The sequence below is a fragment of the Hetaerina americana genome, unplaced genomic scaffold (assembly GCF_022747635.1).
Source record: "Hetaerina americana unplaced genomic scaffold, ioHetAmer1.1.p SCAF_53, whole genome shotgun sequence".
NCBI classification, from domain to species: Eukaryota; Metazoa; Arthropoda; class Insecta; order Odonata; family Calopterygidae; genus Hetaerina; species Hetaerina americana.
This window is the reverse complement of record NW_027287128.1, coordinates 1,803,487-1,817,455: the sequence shown is the minus strand read 5'-3', so window position 1 is coordinate 1,817,455 and position 13,969 is coordinate 1,803,487. Positions and strand designations below refer to the sequence as shown.

At 33.4% G+C, this 13,969-nt stretch overlaps 1 protein-coding gene across 10 annotated transcripts in view; it reads left to right on the top strand.

The window, feature by feature from the left end:
- ens (MAP7 domain containing protein ensconsin) overlaps positions 1 to 13,969 on the top strand; it is a 202,334-nt gene that overhangs the window by 153,860 nt on the left and 34,505 nt on the right. For 7 of the 10 annotated variants that reach the window (XM_071593201.1, XM_071593200.1, XM_071593197.1 and 4 more), the window contains exons 3-9: positions 176 to 235; positions 5,591 to 5,707; positions 8,853 to 8,977; positions 9,748 to 9,915; positions 10,358 to 10,420; positions 10,694 to 10,821; positions 13,145 to 13,398. In XM_071593201.1, the coding sequence (XP_071449302.1) occupies positions 176 to 235; positions 5,591 to 5,707; positions 8,853 to 8,977; positions 9,748 to 9,915; positions 10,358 to 10,420; positions 10,694 to 10,821; positions 13,145 to 13,398 (915 nt within the window). The remainder of the gene's footprint in view (positions 1 to 175; positions 236 to 5,590; positions 5,708 to 8,852; positions 8,978 to 9,747; positions 9,916 to 10,357; positions 10,421 to 10,693; positions 10,822 to 13,144; positions 13,399 to 13,969) is intronic. The other 3 variants (XM_071593194.1, XM_071593195.1, XM_071593196.1) reach the window with 3 other exon arrangements.

Genomic DNA, 13,969 nt, shown 5'->3' with positions numbered 1-13,969 from the left:
TGTATTTTCTTGGTGATTTAATCTATTATGTATGTTTTCATGTTACATTTACTTTGTTTCGTGAATTCATTAGTATTTCTAAGTTTGAGTGTGACTTAGAAAAATATTTGCAAATATTGTATTAAAGTTTGAAGAATATTGGTACCATTTTTGACAAAATCTATTCCATGCATAGGAAATCAAACTATTCATTGGTTTGCCTGCATTGGTGGTAATTCAGAGAAAAGCAGCTCAGGTAAAATTATGGCGACCTCTTATTTTTGTGTATGGCTCATGCTGAAATAACACCATCACATTGTTTGAAATGAATTTTGTTTGTCTAACCATTTTAATTGGGTTATACCTTTCTTAATTAACTCTTGACTATATCTTTACTAAAATTATTGATTTGCAGTCATTTGCCAAGCACTGATGTGTGTCCCTTTTTATTTTTATCTACACGTACATTTTCTTTGCCATTTCACAGTGATGAAATTGATACAAATTTATGTGAAAAGAATCACTACTTCGACTACAATCATGTGCTCGATTACTCTTGTCAAAGAGTTAATTGTTATCAATGTTTCATCCATGAAATTTTCAATCTTATTGTGCTATTATAATCATTCTTTGAGGGTACCATTAGAAAGTAATTTTTCATTATGATGTGCGGAGATCATTTCAGTTATGTAATTTTATTTTAATGACCATGATTATTTTCTAATTACATAGTCTTTCTCTATTACTTTTAATGGACTTTAATGTAGCAATGGGCATTTATGAATGCTCAGCAGACCTTTATTCACAATTGAGTATGTAGTTTGCAAGTAAATTTAGTTTAACTTTGATGTTTTGTCTCTGCATTAAACAAAATAAAGTTGTAATATTAAGTGATTGTTTTTAACATAGAGTGATTGAAGAAGCAGTATATGTATATTACAATTTGAACATTCCTTTAGAAAATTATAGCTGAAAATACTGATAGACAGTGGTATGGCATGCTTTCAGATAGTTCCAAAATTTACTGGTCATAAAAGTTAGTGCATTACATAAGGGATGCATGCTAGAGTGCATCTATATCATATTTTATTCATATGAACAATCAGTAATAATTAAATTAACATATCGTTGTTAGTTGACGTTTAGTTTGTCCGCTTGCTGGTCTTTTTAATAGAATATTTACCAAGCTCTTCCTTGCAGATTTAATGTAATTAAGTCTTTTTCTTCCATTTTATATTAAAAGTTAATGATAAATACTTGTTTACCAAGAAATATGGCATGTATCCTGCTAATTTTAGAGTGCTATTGTATGTATTTCTTATGGATATATTTAGTTAATGTAATTATAGGAATTATATCAGATAGGATTGCAGTAGAATTCCTCTCATGTCTTTAATTTTATTGCTGACTGGAAAAGTTCATTTCTAATTAAGTGTTGTCCTCAATCAAATTAGTGTGTACCATCTTAATGAGAGAAAATGCATCATCATATATATTTTCCTTTTGTCTGAAAACTTAAGAATCAAGGAGTTTCTCAATGAAGGAAATGTGAAGAAACTTCTTTGAATTCAAATTTTAACCCCATGCAAAATGGTCAGAGTTCAAGCATGTTTTAGCATTCCATTCAGTGTCTCCTGGTTAAAGTCGTAGGGTTTATGTATTTATTTCGTATTAATCTGAATTCAGCACCTTGGCCTTTACATCAGACTTTTTAGCAATGATAGAGTTGCATAAAAACATACTTGACCGTTGCCACCAGGATAATTGCCTAATTGCAATGAGATTTATATGATAATAATAATATATATAATAACAGAAACAGTTACAAACACCAAAGCCTTAGATGGAGAAAAAGCCACCTTGGCAGGAATCAAACCCATGATCTCTGGGTTGACAGGCAAGGACGTTACCCCACCACCACTGGGGGCAGGTTTGTCCAACTTAATGCAGGCCATGCTTGAAGCACTCCCTAGGGGTTTGGTGGCAGAAGATAGTCCGTAGTCTCTATCTGGCACCAAAATAGAGACTATCTAACTCTACAGTACCCTTTAAATGGTGGCTTTCATCCCCAGTTAAAGTTCACTTGAGTTTTTTCTATTCCTTAGAGCTGCGAAAGAATGCATGAGAATGATAACTGCCATATGCACAAATCATTATAAAGAGTCATGATCAGAGGGCCTCAGAACTTGCATAGGTTTGCATGAATAATTGTAACATAGGCATCATAAAATCCTTTTTAATGCAACAATTTCAGAGCGTAAAAATCATTCGCCTTGACTGGGACTCGAACCCAGATCCCTCAATATCCGGTCGAGTGCTTTAGCCACTTAAGCTACCGAGGCGTCCTCTTAAACTCTGAAATTTTGGGGCTTTTAAAGGAACTAGATGTTATGACGAAATACCGTACATACAATGTCACATGCATTCGTAGTCGTGCGCGAGGCGCCACTGTCCACGAGGTTAAAAGCCAACTTTAAACACGTATGGTGTTTTCCCTTTGACAAATTCATGACAATTTGTCAAAGGGAAAACACCATACGTGTTTAAAGTTGGCTTTTAACCTCGTGGACAGTGGCGCCTCGCGCACGACTACGAATGCATGTGACATTGTATGTACGGTATTTCGTCATAACATCTAGTTCCTTTAAAAGCCCCAAAATTTCAGAGTTTAAGAGGACGCCTCGGTAGCTTAAGTGGCTAAAGCACTCGACCGGATATTGAGGGATCTGGGTTCGAGTCCCAGTCAAGGCGAATGATTTTTACGCTCTGAAATTGTTGCATTAAAATGCACATTAGCGGATGACTCCGTTAAAAGTTACTGTTGCGGCATCTCCCGCAGTTTCTTTGGAATTTATCATAAAATCCTGTTATAGTTTAGGGATATTCTTGATTGATTAGCTCTTATTCTCATTCTTATAGTCAGATATATATTTATTTTTTGTAATAGATATTGTCAAATGTAAGGGTAATTTTCCCTAGAGATTGGAAAGTGATTACACTGTATGTGATATCTGATTGATGAATGACTCACCTGTGAACATGCTTAAAATAATCAAATATAAATCCTCTTATGATCATGTTAGCCAAGAGAACACTAGGCTAGGACAGAAATATGTTAATTTTAATTATTTGAAGGAAACTAAATAGGAATTATTTTGTTCCAAGTGGTGTCATTGTAAGTAGGGCACTTTGTTCAACTGCTAAAGAACTGAGCTGAATCTCATCTTTTCCAACATTGGCTATCATGGTTATAGAAAATTCACTAATTTCTTTTTCATAGAGAAAACAATCGTGAACTTGAGATAAAATGGTTTCAAGCTTATACTAATTATATTCTAAATTGATTTGTTGTAAAATGATATCCCCATCATGTGATACAAATATATATATATATATATAAGTACAAGTGTACGTGTATGAGTAAAGTATGTAAAAATCTTGTGGAAAAAAAAGTTTACAATAAGTCTGTCTGAATATATTTTGATAATATTGATCCAAGGTTATGGTAGAATATTTAGAGTTCTCGCTACCTAGTCATTATGGGAAATTTAGTATGCATCCACTCTTTTATGAAGATGAATATGTGGTTGCATTTTTTCTTCTTCCTGGAGCAATAATGATAAAATTGTTATATCTGGCGTCCAAATCCTTATAGTATTTCAAATAATGGCAACAACACTTTGATTTACTTATGAAAGATGAAAGGCCATTTGATTTCAGATGCCTGAATATAATTTTTTCATGTTTAGAGGAGAAACAGAACCATTTCATTAGATGTTTTGTTCAGATTCTTTATTTCATTGCCTGAAGGAAAGTCAGTGGCTTTTTTCAAGTTTCAATTGGAAATTTATTTGTCTTTTTCATGCACAATTGAATAAGTCATTTAGAAAAGTCATGAATTATTTATTGGTTGGTTTATCATGGAAGACCATTATTGCATTTATGCTCCTTCAATGAGAGGATAATGTTATTACTGTACTAAAAGACATAATTAAATCGTTAAATAATGTGTGAAAAATACCTCCAAAAATTTTAATATGTATAAGTTTTATGAGGCCACTTATTACTTTAAATTTCTTTATATTGCATGTGAATGTGTATTGCATTTCATTATGCATGTTAATAATGGATATTTAGTATATTTCATTTAATTAGCAGGGATAAGGTTGTTTATGCTAGTGGATGTGTTTTTCACATTTATTGGATGTTTAAGTAATATTTAAAGGCATCTTCCAAAGAGTTAATTCCATAAATGATTGTAAATCTACTACCAAGTTTGTCCGGTAAAAATATTATAATTTATTATCAGTTTGGATTTAATTTTCTGCATTAAGAATATGAGATAATCCTTAAAAAAATAAAATCTCAGCAAATTTTAGTCTATTTGCCTTAGCCTATAAGCATTTTAACATTGCAACCTTAAAGAAGCATAGCAAAGAATTTTCATGTTGTGAAAAGAGATATTGTGACACTTAGGAAATAAACCTGAATTTTAGTTTGAATAGACAAAGGGAATGTATAAAAAAAATTATGCCCTATACCTTAAAGCAGACTCTTGTAAATATTTATTATCCCAGATACAATATTAAGTAATCCTCCATTCAGTAACAATGTGTTGTTAAGTATTTTGGAAAGGATCTCAGTATTCAGTGATTTTACAATGTAGGCTTTGAGAAGAGTATGAAACTGTTATCAAAATAAAAATTTAATAAATACACATTAGAGGCAGCAAAATAACGGTTCTAAAATGTCATTTAATTTGTCAGTACATATTATATTCTCATGCTGCGATGAGCGATCAATCAAATTCGCCTTGTGGTACAAATTTAAAGGAATTGTTGCCATGCCATAATACAGGAATTATTCTGTATTCACCAATTTTAATTTCAATAGTTTTTGTTGGCAATGAATAGAAAAATGATAGAAAAAAACCTTGTACAAAATTTCAGTTGTAATCATTAACACTTTTTTTAGTATAGAAAATGTTTAAATCTCTTTTGTACAGTAAAACTCAGACATTTGGGTTGCCAAAAGTTTTGGGACATAGTTGCATTGATTTTGTTCAGGAAAAGCTGTAGATCCCTAAATTTGGTCAAGTCTATTATGTTTATGTTACATTTTATTCTGAATTTGATTTTCATTCAAGTAGACAAGTTTTTATGAAAAAAATACTTGAAACTAAATGCAATGAATGAATATGACTATTAGAGTTTTTCTAGCAGTTTTTTGAAGTTTTTTCTTCATGTTGTGGTTTTGTTTTCTCTTATATACTGGTGTTATCACTCATTAAGGAACTGCTGAACGTTATTGCATATACATATTTTTTTCAAATCTTGATGATTTATATGTTCCCATTCTTCATTAACTTTGATGTTTGAACTAAAAACTCATTATGACACACATTGACTTTAGCCTTGGGCTCCTTCATAAGTTTCTCTGTTCAAATATGATGAATTTTGAAAACTAATATAATTTTAACTTTGAAAAAGTAATCATTTTGTGCTTCTTTATATGCTGAGTTAAATTATCATTGTTCCTAGAGTAATTTTAAGCATTTATTCAGTGAGTGTTGTTTGTACTATTTATATATGGCTTGTGATGAAAAATGAAGAAGTTTCAGCCCATAACTTGCCAGCAGGTAGTGGCCGTGGATTAGATGGATTAGAAGATTCTGGAGTGGGTGATTCCAACAGCGATCCATTTGACAGCATTACTCTTGCAGATTCAGGTAGCGGCCTTGTAGTGTTGTATGCAGATGGAGTGTTTATGTACATATATGTATTTGTCTTGTTTCTGCAGCATATGTGTGATTGGTAATTTTCTCTAATCTCATCCTTGGCCACAACATAATGAGGAAACTTTGAAGTATTGAAAGTGCATCTGATTGCATCATGGTAGCGACTCTTGATTGATCATTATAATTTTTCAAAACAGATATTTAATTAACTTGAAATAACAGGCATGAACTCAAGTGTTTTTAAAGCTGTTTGTATTTCTGCCTTCACATTTTTACACTTGTTTAAATAAATTATGGAGACACTGTCATGACTTAGTCTTATTGCATTGTTATGCTAAGTTTAAAATTCTGCATTACAGTAACTTTTAAGGAGGGTGGTGTAAGGTTTCTCCAAATGTCTGAATAATATGGTTTTGGAGGAGAATGGATGGCACATTTAATCATTCAATTCTTTTTAAATGTACTCTCTTCAATGTTGTTCAGATATACAACCATTCTGAAGTAGTTCTTGTGAATGTTATTTGAGGCCATTGTACAGGTAAACAGTTAATTGATATTTTTATGTTATCCTCAGTATGTAGCTGTTAATTCATGTTTCCATTTCCGTAATTAAACTATGGTAATCAAGAATGTTTATTCATTACCATCACCACAAAAAGAAAGCGGAGCCAAAAATATGTTTTGCTTCATTGCATTCTTCCCCTGGGGTCCATGATGGACCCTTAGGTCATATTTCCTTGTCTTTTTGGGAGAGGTGATTCGAGACAGTGACTAATTTTGTAAGTAAACATTGTACGTGGACACATTTTTCAGCTAATGCACATCCTATGTGCAGCAGGTGCATTTTTCTTTGATCGCTATCTCTTTCCTCTGAATTTAAATATCTGCAGTATAAATGAAGATATGTAGTTGTTTTGTGCTGGTGAGTGATGAGCTTAAAATAAGTCACCCCCATCTTTGCTGAAGAGAATTACTCAATCCTCCAGCGCATAAGATAAAAACTTTGAATTTCACTAGGTTTCATCTGCTGTGGAATTCCATTGTTTAGTTTTATTGGTTGGCATTGAAAACAGTTTGTACAGTAACATGATGGCTTCTGACTAACCTTGCAAGGGCTATTTCAGAAGTTTGAAGAAAATTTGAATGACATGAAAGTATGGTTATTTTTTATATTGATTGAATGAATGTGCCTACTATTTACACCCCATCAAATACGATTAGGTGTAAACAAATTTTGTGGAGATTTTAGATATGAAGTACCCTCACTATGTAGCATGTGTATGTGGAAATTTTGGACTGAGTAGCTAGATTTTTCATAGCTTTTTATTAGGGTAAATTGTGGAGTGTTTTCTACAAGTTTTTCTTGATAGCCATCTAATCACTTTTATTTAATCATCCTTACTTCATTTTTAGTGTTTTCCAATCATTATATTTTGAATTACTGCAATTGATGAAAAAATACCCTTCCATTATCAGTAAAATTGTTATGATGATGATCTTACTGCCATCTTTCAAGATGTTAGCTCTAGCATTCCAAGTGTTTGGATGTGATGTATTTTGCGACCAAAAAGTATAATTTATTCAAATGGAATGGAAATAGATGTACCTAATTTAATTTGTGTTCAAGATATTTTATATTATAAATTTTGATTTTCTTCATATCTGTGCCTGTGTTTTTGTAGTGTGAATGTTGGTTAACATTGGTTATGGTACATTTGTTAAGCACCGAAAATTGCTTTTTTTATTGCATGGTTAAAATTTGTTAAACTAGCTGCACAGTAAAGTCTCCATAATACAAAACATACCATTAAACCTTATGCTGCCCTTTTCCCTAATTATTGTATTTTTATCGCCTTGTATTCCTTTGCTTAAATTGGTAAAATACATACGGCTGCAGATGTACATAGTTTTTATTTTGAAGATGCCTACCTCAAAAGATGGTTGCACAGAAAAATTATCGTAAATATATAACTTTAGGGCATATTTTAACAGAGAGTTTTAATTTCAAATGAAGGAAGTAGGCTATTTACATAATTGACAAGAAGCAAGATATTTTAGTCAGAAATGGCCAATGAATTAGATTGACTCACTTCATTTAAACAGTTAATTACTTACCAGCCAGTATTTCCTCATGGAACATTGTAAGACTTTAAAGATTTTTAATCCTCTCAAGCAATCAAATATGGAATCAGTCTGGCCCAAATGGATGGTTCCCTGTGAATATGAAGCAGTGTATGTGTTTTGGTGTTTCTTAGTATTTGTAAGTATACCATTGTGCCTTTCTGAAACAGGGCAACCCAAGTTATTTCAGTGCATGCCCTGCCTAACATTTACAAGAAGTTTCTTAGTGATAACATTTACAGGGTCTACAGAACTTCATTTTATGTTTATGTGCATATTGTTTGTGCAACTATTACCAACTGTTTTTGTCATTTTTACAGTTTGGTGTGTGAAAGATAACATTTGTCCCGCTTAATGTTTATGAAATAAAATAAATTCAATAATATGACACTGTCTTATAAAACCCACGAACTGATTTTTGATATTTGTTGATGTTATGTGCATTGTATTTAAGGATTATATGTTTAATGCAGTGAAGCCATACCAGAGTATGTAAATGATCATCTGCTTTGTGAGTTAATTGGAATGAATTTTTTGCGATGCTTTTTGGATTCTGTGTAGTTGTATGACCTCATTCTTGCATGAAAGCCAGCATTTTTGTTGACAGTTTGTACCTATCCTTTGTATTGTCAGTATATGTAGCTTATTATAGCTCTTAAGGAAACATATTTACATGGTAATGGTTTCTGTTTTGATGTGCTCTTGTGGCATGCTGTTTAACTATATATTATTGAGTTATATTTGCCACCGTCCATACATTAAGTAATTACTTTTTAGTTATTTTGAAAATTTTTATTTTTCCACAGAATCTGTCTTAAATATGCACTTTATTATTTATTATACTTATTTAAATATGCTTTCATGGCCTCATAGTTTCATTATTGTGTAAGTGCTGTAAAATTAACAGTTTTTTGAATTATCATTAAATGGTAATATTCCAAATGTTTCTTGCCATAACATTAGAAATGCTTCCAACAACACTCAGTAATAAAATTTCATTTTATTTTTTGTGCAGGTAAAGAAAATGCAGGGGCCCTAGCTGGGGGACTTTCTCCAAAAGACCGAGAGGAGCGCCTTCGCACATTACGTGACAGACAAAATGAAGAGCGACAGAGGAAGCTTGAAGAGCTAAAACAACAGGTAAGTCTCTCTGGAGTAATTCCTTAGCTGTTTATGGAAGGATGCATAGGGTTGAACATTCGTATTATTTATCCAAGTCCCAGCAAAACCAAGTTCAATGCAAATGTATTCATATACATTATTTGTTATTCGCAAGTTATTAAAAGCCCATCATATGATGGCAAGATTTGATTTATTTTGCTTTTTATTGTGCAGAGCTAAGTTCATATCTATCCAATACCCTGGGACAGCATAAGCCAAGCCTTATTTTTTCGTGTAAGCATGTTCAAAACACTGATGATCTTATTTTGGAGTAAAATTGAGGCTTCTATCTGATAGCTCCTTGTCACAAGGAGAGTTTCAAGGAAATCTATCATGTTCTCTTTTGGATATTATGGCTTGTCGATTAGTACGCTTATTGATTAATCTGAAATGCATGCTTTATTCCCTTCTTTAAACTTATTTTCTGCTTTTATTTTCACCAAAGTTCATAATGTATGTAATGCATATAATGTTTTGTTATTATCATGAATGTAAAATAGTTCTCATCTGTTAGAATAACGAAAACCCTATTACTTTGTATTAATAATTCTATGCTATCTTGGTCCAAGCTTTGTCCTCAAGCTGTCCTACAAGTACCAATTGTAGCTGTTAATCACAAAAATAATTAAATACTGTTTGGTATTTGACTTTGTAAATTGTTTCATTTGAGTTCATTTTAAATGCTACAATCATAGTTTGTTTGATGTGCATTCTGTCGTATGCTCACTCACTTTTGATATTCATTTTAGGCATTGGCTGCACAGAAGTTTCGTGAACAGAAGGAAGAAGAAAGGAGACGCAGGATAGAGCAGCTCAGGGAGCGTGATGAGGGACGTCGCTTACAAGTGGAGGAGAGAAAGCGCCAAATTTGGGAAGCCGAAAGAGATCGAAGAGAAGCCATTCTCAGAAAAAATCAAGTAAGAATCTGCATTATGAGCATAAAGTCTGACCATTGGCTTCAAAGTCAATTTATTTTGCTTGTCTTAGATACTTAAGAAAGATATTTAAAGATTTTTATGGTATCGTGTGGTTAATTTTTTTGTTGCTGTAAGTTTTAGAATATATTAGCTATTCTTATGATCTTATATGTTTTTTTAATAATTTTCTTTCTTGAATACCAGGATAGTATTCATTCAGTATGAAACCAAAATTAAACAGCATCAGTTTTTTTATTATTTCAAATTTTGGGCTAATATTTATGAGCTTAATTACCCATTTGATGTAAAGGGATTGGGTGGGGGAAAGGCAAAATGGCCTTAATTGTGATAAGTTTTCTAGAAATTAGTTTGCAGTGAAAATAAACTATATTTTTTTAAAACATTTTTGGAATATAAATTGTTTTATTTTTTCCTTTTTAAGACTGTTGAAAAAATCGTATCATCATTGAGTTCGAAGTCAGCTTGCAATCGAGCAAATATTCTGGTATGTTCCAATCTGGTTATAATTACTTATTGCACATACAAAGGATGCTGTATTTCAGCCTTGTACAAAAGCAATGCTTGGCTTTTAATGGAATGGAGAGCTTTTTAGTGGCCTTATGAAGGAACAACAGCATTGGCATCATCAAGTTACCTCTCACATCTCATAATACTGAAATCATTCATCCAAATTGCTTGTTTGCTTTTTGTGAGCCATTTATTGCCTTCAGTTCGTGAATGGATTATTTTGAGGTTTGCATTGAATATGATCTTTCAGGAACGAGAGGCCCGAATCGAAGCGAAGCGAAAAAATGAAAGGAGTTCCATTGTGTTCGCCTTTGGAAGTTCAACACCACGAATGTTGGAGCCAGCTGATACAGGTGGATCTTTTTGGGGCTCCAGAAGGTAAGTCATTTTTGTATTCTCTGTAGATAAAGTTGAAGGGAAACGTGTCTTTTTGTTAAACAATTGTTTTCTCTGTTATCATAATTGTGTCAGTTAATAATAGCTGTTAATCAGTGATTGAAATTTAAGTTTTTAGTTAGTTGGTTAACTGACTAACCTCTTACTTTGTGTAAAATGAAATCTCACATCAATGTAATTGTGGAAACTGTTGGAACTTGTGGAAAAATAAATTGAGTTAAATACTACCTTGATCAAAAAGTTCCCGGAATAACCACCGTGTGGCGCTCCCATCGTTCCCATTTGAGTTCTGTTTTTTTTGTTAAATTGGTACATCTGTTGTTGATATTCCCTTTAAATCTTAGTGTCATAACTTGACATTTGCAAAAGTTACGTAGCCAAGAGTACATCTATCTCTGTGTGTGTTGGCGATTTTTTACAATTTCAGAAATGGATTTAAATTTGCAACAACGAACTTGTATTAAATTTTGCGTAAAAAACGGATTTAGTGGCGCACGGACGTTGGAAATGTTGGAAAAGTGTTTCGGCAACGATTCTCTAAAAAAAAACGGTCGTTTACCAGTGGCACGAGCGGTTCAGAAGTGGTCGTGAGTCAATCGAAGATGATGAACGCAGTGGCAGACCATCGACATCGAAAGTCGGTGAAAAAATTGATAAAGTAAAAGAAATGTTGGTCAATAACCGCAAATTAACCATCAGAGAAATAGCGGAGGACTTGAACATTGCCTATGGATCCGCCCAAGACATTGTGGTTAATGATTTGGGTTTCCGTCGTGTAGCAGCAAAGTTGGTGCCAAAAGATCTCAATTTCATGCAAAAAAGAGACCGTGTTGACGTCGCAAAAGACATGATTTGCGAGGCTGAATCCGATCCCACATTCATCAAAAGGATCATTACTGGAGACGAGACGTGGGTTTATGAGTACGACACGCAATCCAGACATCAGGCAAGTGAATGGCGTTCACCAAATGAGCCGAGACCAAAAAAACCACGTCGTTTTCAGTCAAAAAAGAAGGCAATGCTGACGGTTTTCATGGATTACAACGATGTAGTGCATCATGAATTTTTGCCAGAAGGCCAGACAGTAAACAAAGAGTATTATTTGGGCGTTATGAGACGTTTGCGTGAAGCAATTCGCCGAAAGAGACCAGAAATGTGGGCAGAAAACTCGTGGATTTTGCACCATGATAACGCACCGTCGCACAGTGCTATCATTATTCGTAATTTTTTGACGAAAAATGCAACAAATACCATCCAACAGCCACCGAATTCACCTGATTTGGCTCCCTGTGACTTCTTTCTGTTCAATCGAGTTAAAAAACCATTACGGGGAACGCGTTTTAGCAGCCGAGAGGAAGTAATGGAAAAATCGCAGGAAGCACTGATGGACATACCGAAAACCGAATATAAAAAATGTTTCGAGGATTGGATCAAGCGCTGGCATAAGTGTGTTGCAGTCGATGGGGATTACTTTGAAGGGGACAATATAGATTTAGATGAATAAACTTGTATTTTTAATTTTCTGAATAAATTCCGGGAAATTTTTGATCAAGGTAGTATATGTATGGGAGACAAAAAGAGAAGTGACTCTAGAGATTACTTTGAAGCACACTTCATTTTCCACTTCCTGACTAGACTATTCAAAAACTTCAAAGTTAGCCACCTTGCTTACTATCAGTGCTTTTCCTGGGATAAATGCATGTTATTTTTTTCAAAATATTTTTTTACTTTTGTTGAATGTTGATTAGCCGGTATGATTCAGAGTAGGAATTAACTTCTAGTATTCAAAGTGAGTGATGCAGTTTCAGGGTGTTTAATTTTTACTGCAACATTGAGTGAGCACATTTATTAATTGATAGTATTCATGCATGCAGAAAGTCATAGATGAATATCAATTTATGATCTGCTTGACAGCTTTGAAATTTGTCAGCTTGACATTTGAAAATATATGCTTTGATTGCCTATGACTGTTCGTTTTCAATCAAATCTACAGTATCTTATCAATTACAAAATTAACTACTGCTTGTTTAAGTATAATTTGAGTGTAAGGTATGCACTTAATTGAACTCCATCTTACGTTAAAATATAAATAGAGCCCCACTATTTGTTAATATTAAGAAATATAAGGGATGTTATTGGCAAAGGAATAAGAATTATGCATTGGTAAAATGCCTATTGACATCAAGAGTTTTAGTGAGAGGTATAACTTTTGTATTAGGTACTCTGTATGAATAGTGTATTCATATTTGAATTGCCTCTTTTCTATAGTCTTGGAATATCCACCCACCAATGTATTTTCTTTCAGAGCAACATCCACTACCAACGTGATGTTTTCTTCAATGGTTGGGAGCACTGGAAGCTCAGGTGGTGGAGATAAAGGTTCATCAGGGAGTGGTTTAGTCACCAGTCAAGGTGGAGTGCCAGCCACGTCCTCAACATCGTTGTCTAGGCGTTCATCAGAAAGGGAGCTTATTGGTGGTGTGATGTCCGCAAGCATGCCAGCCGGTAGCAAGAAGAGGGCTGTGTCGGCTCATGCCCTTGACCGTAAACCTGGAGATGGTATGTGACCTGAATTATTCCTCAACATGCGGATAAGTTGTGTGGCATGAACCTTCATTTTCTTGGGTACCCACTGTTTTTCTTCTACTCTGAAGGTTTATGTGTTACTTTCTGTGTCATGCTGGTTATTCCCTAATGGATTGTTTAAATATCTCTTACCATAGAACACTTAGCACTCCAAATTATGTGTCTATATTTCTTCCTGTTTCTCAAGAATTCCTTTCATATGAGTGTTCACTTGGTATCTGTCGTCATTATATATGGCTAGGAAGTTGGCAAATTTTGATCAGATAACTTGTTGCATATGATTAAGCATTCATGAATTGTTATTTTGGTTTGATGAGTGTGGTTAGGTTTAGAAAATATAGGCCAATTGTTTGAAAAGAAAGTACTTAGAAGTTGTGAAGGTTATGTTTTAAGCATTGTAAAATATTTGAATCTGATTAAGTTCATCATTTTTCCAAGCAGGTTATATAGATAAAATAATTAAAACTTTTTAGTGGTTCCCATTTTCAACCATTTAACCTATTTATTTTGATCCCTCTTAGAGGTAAAAAAAAAACTGTATGAA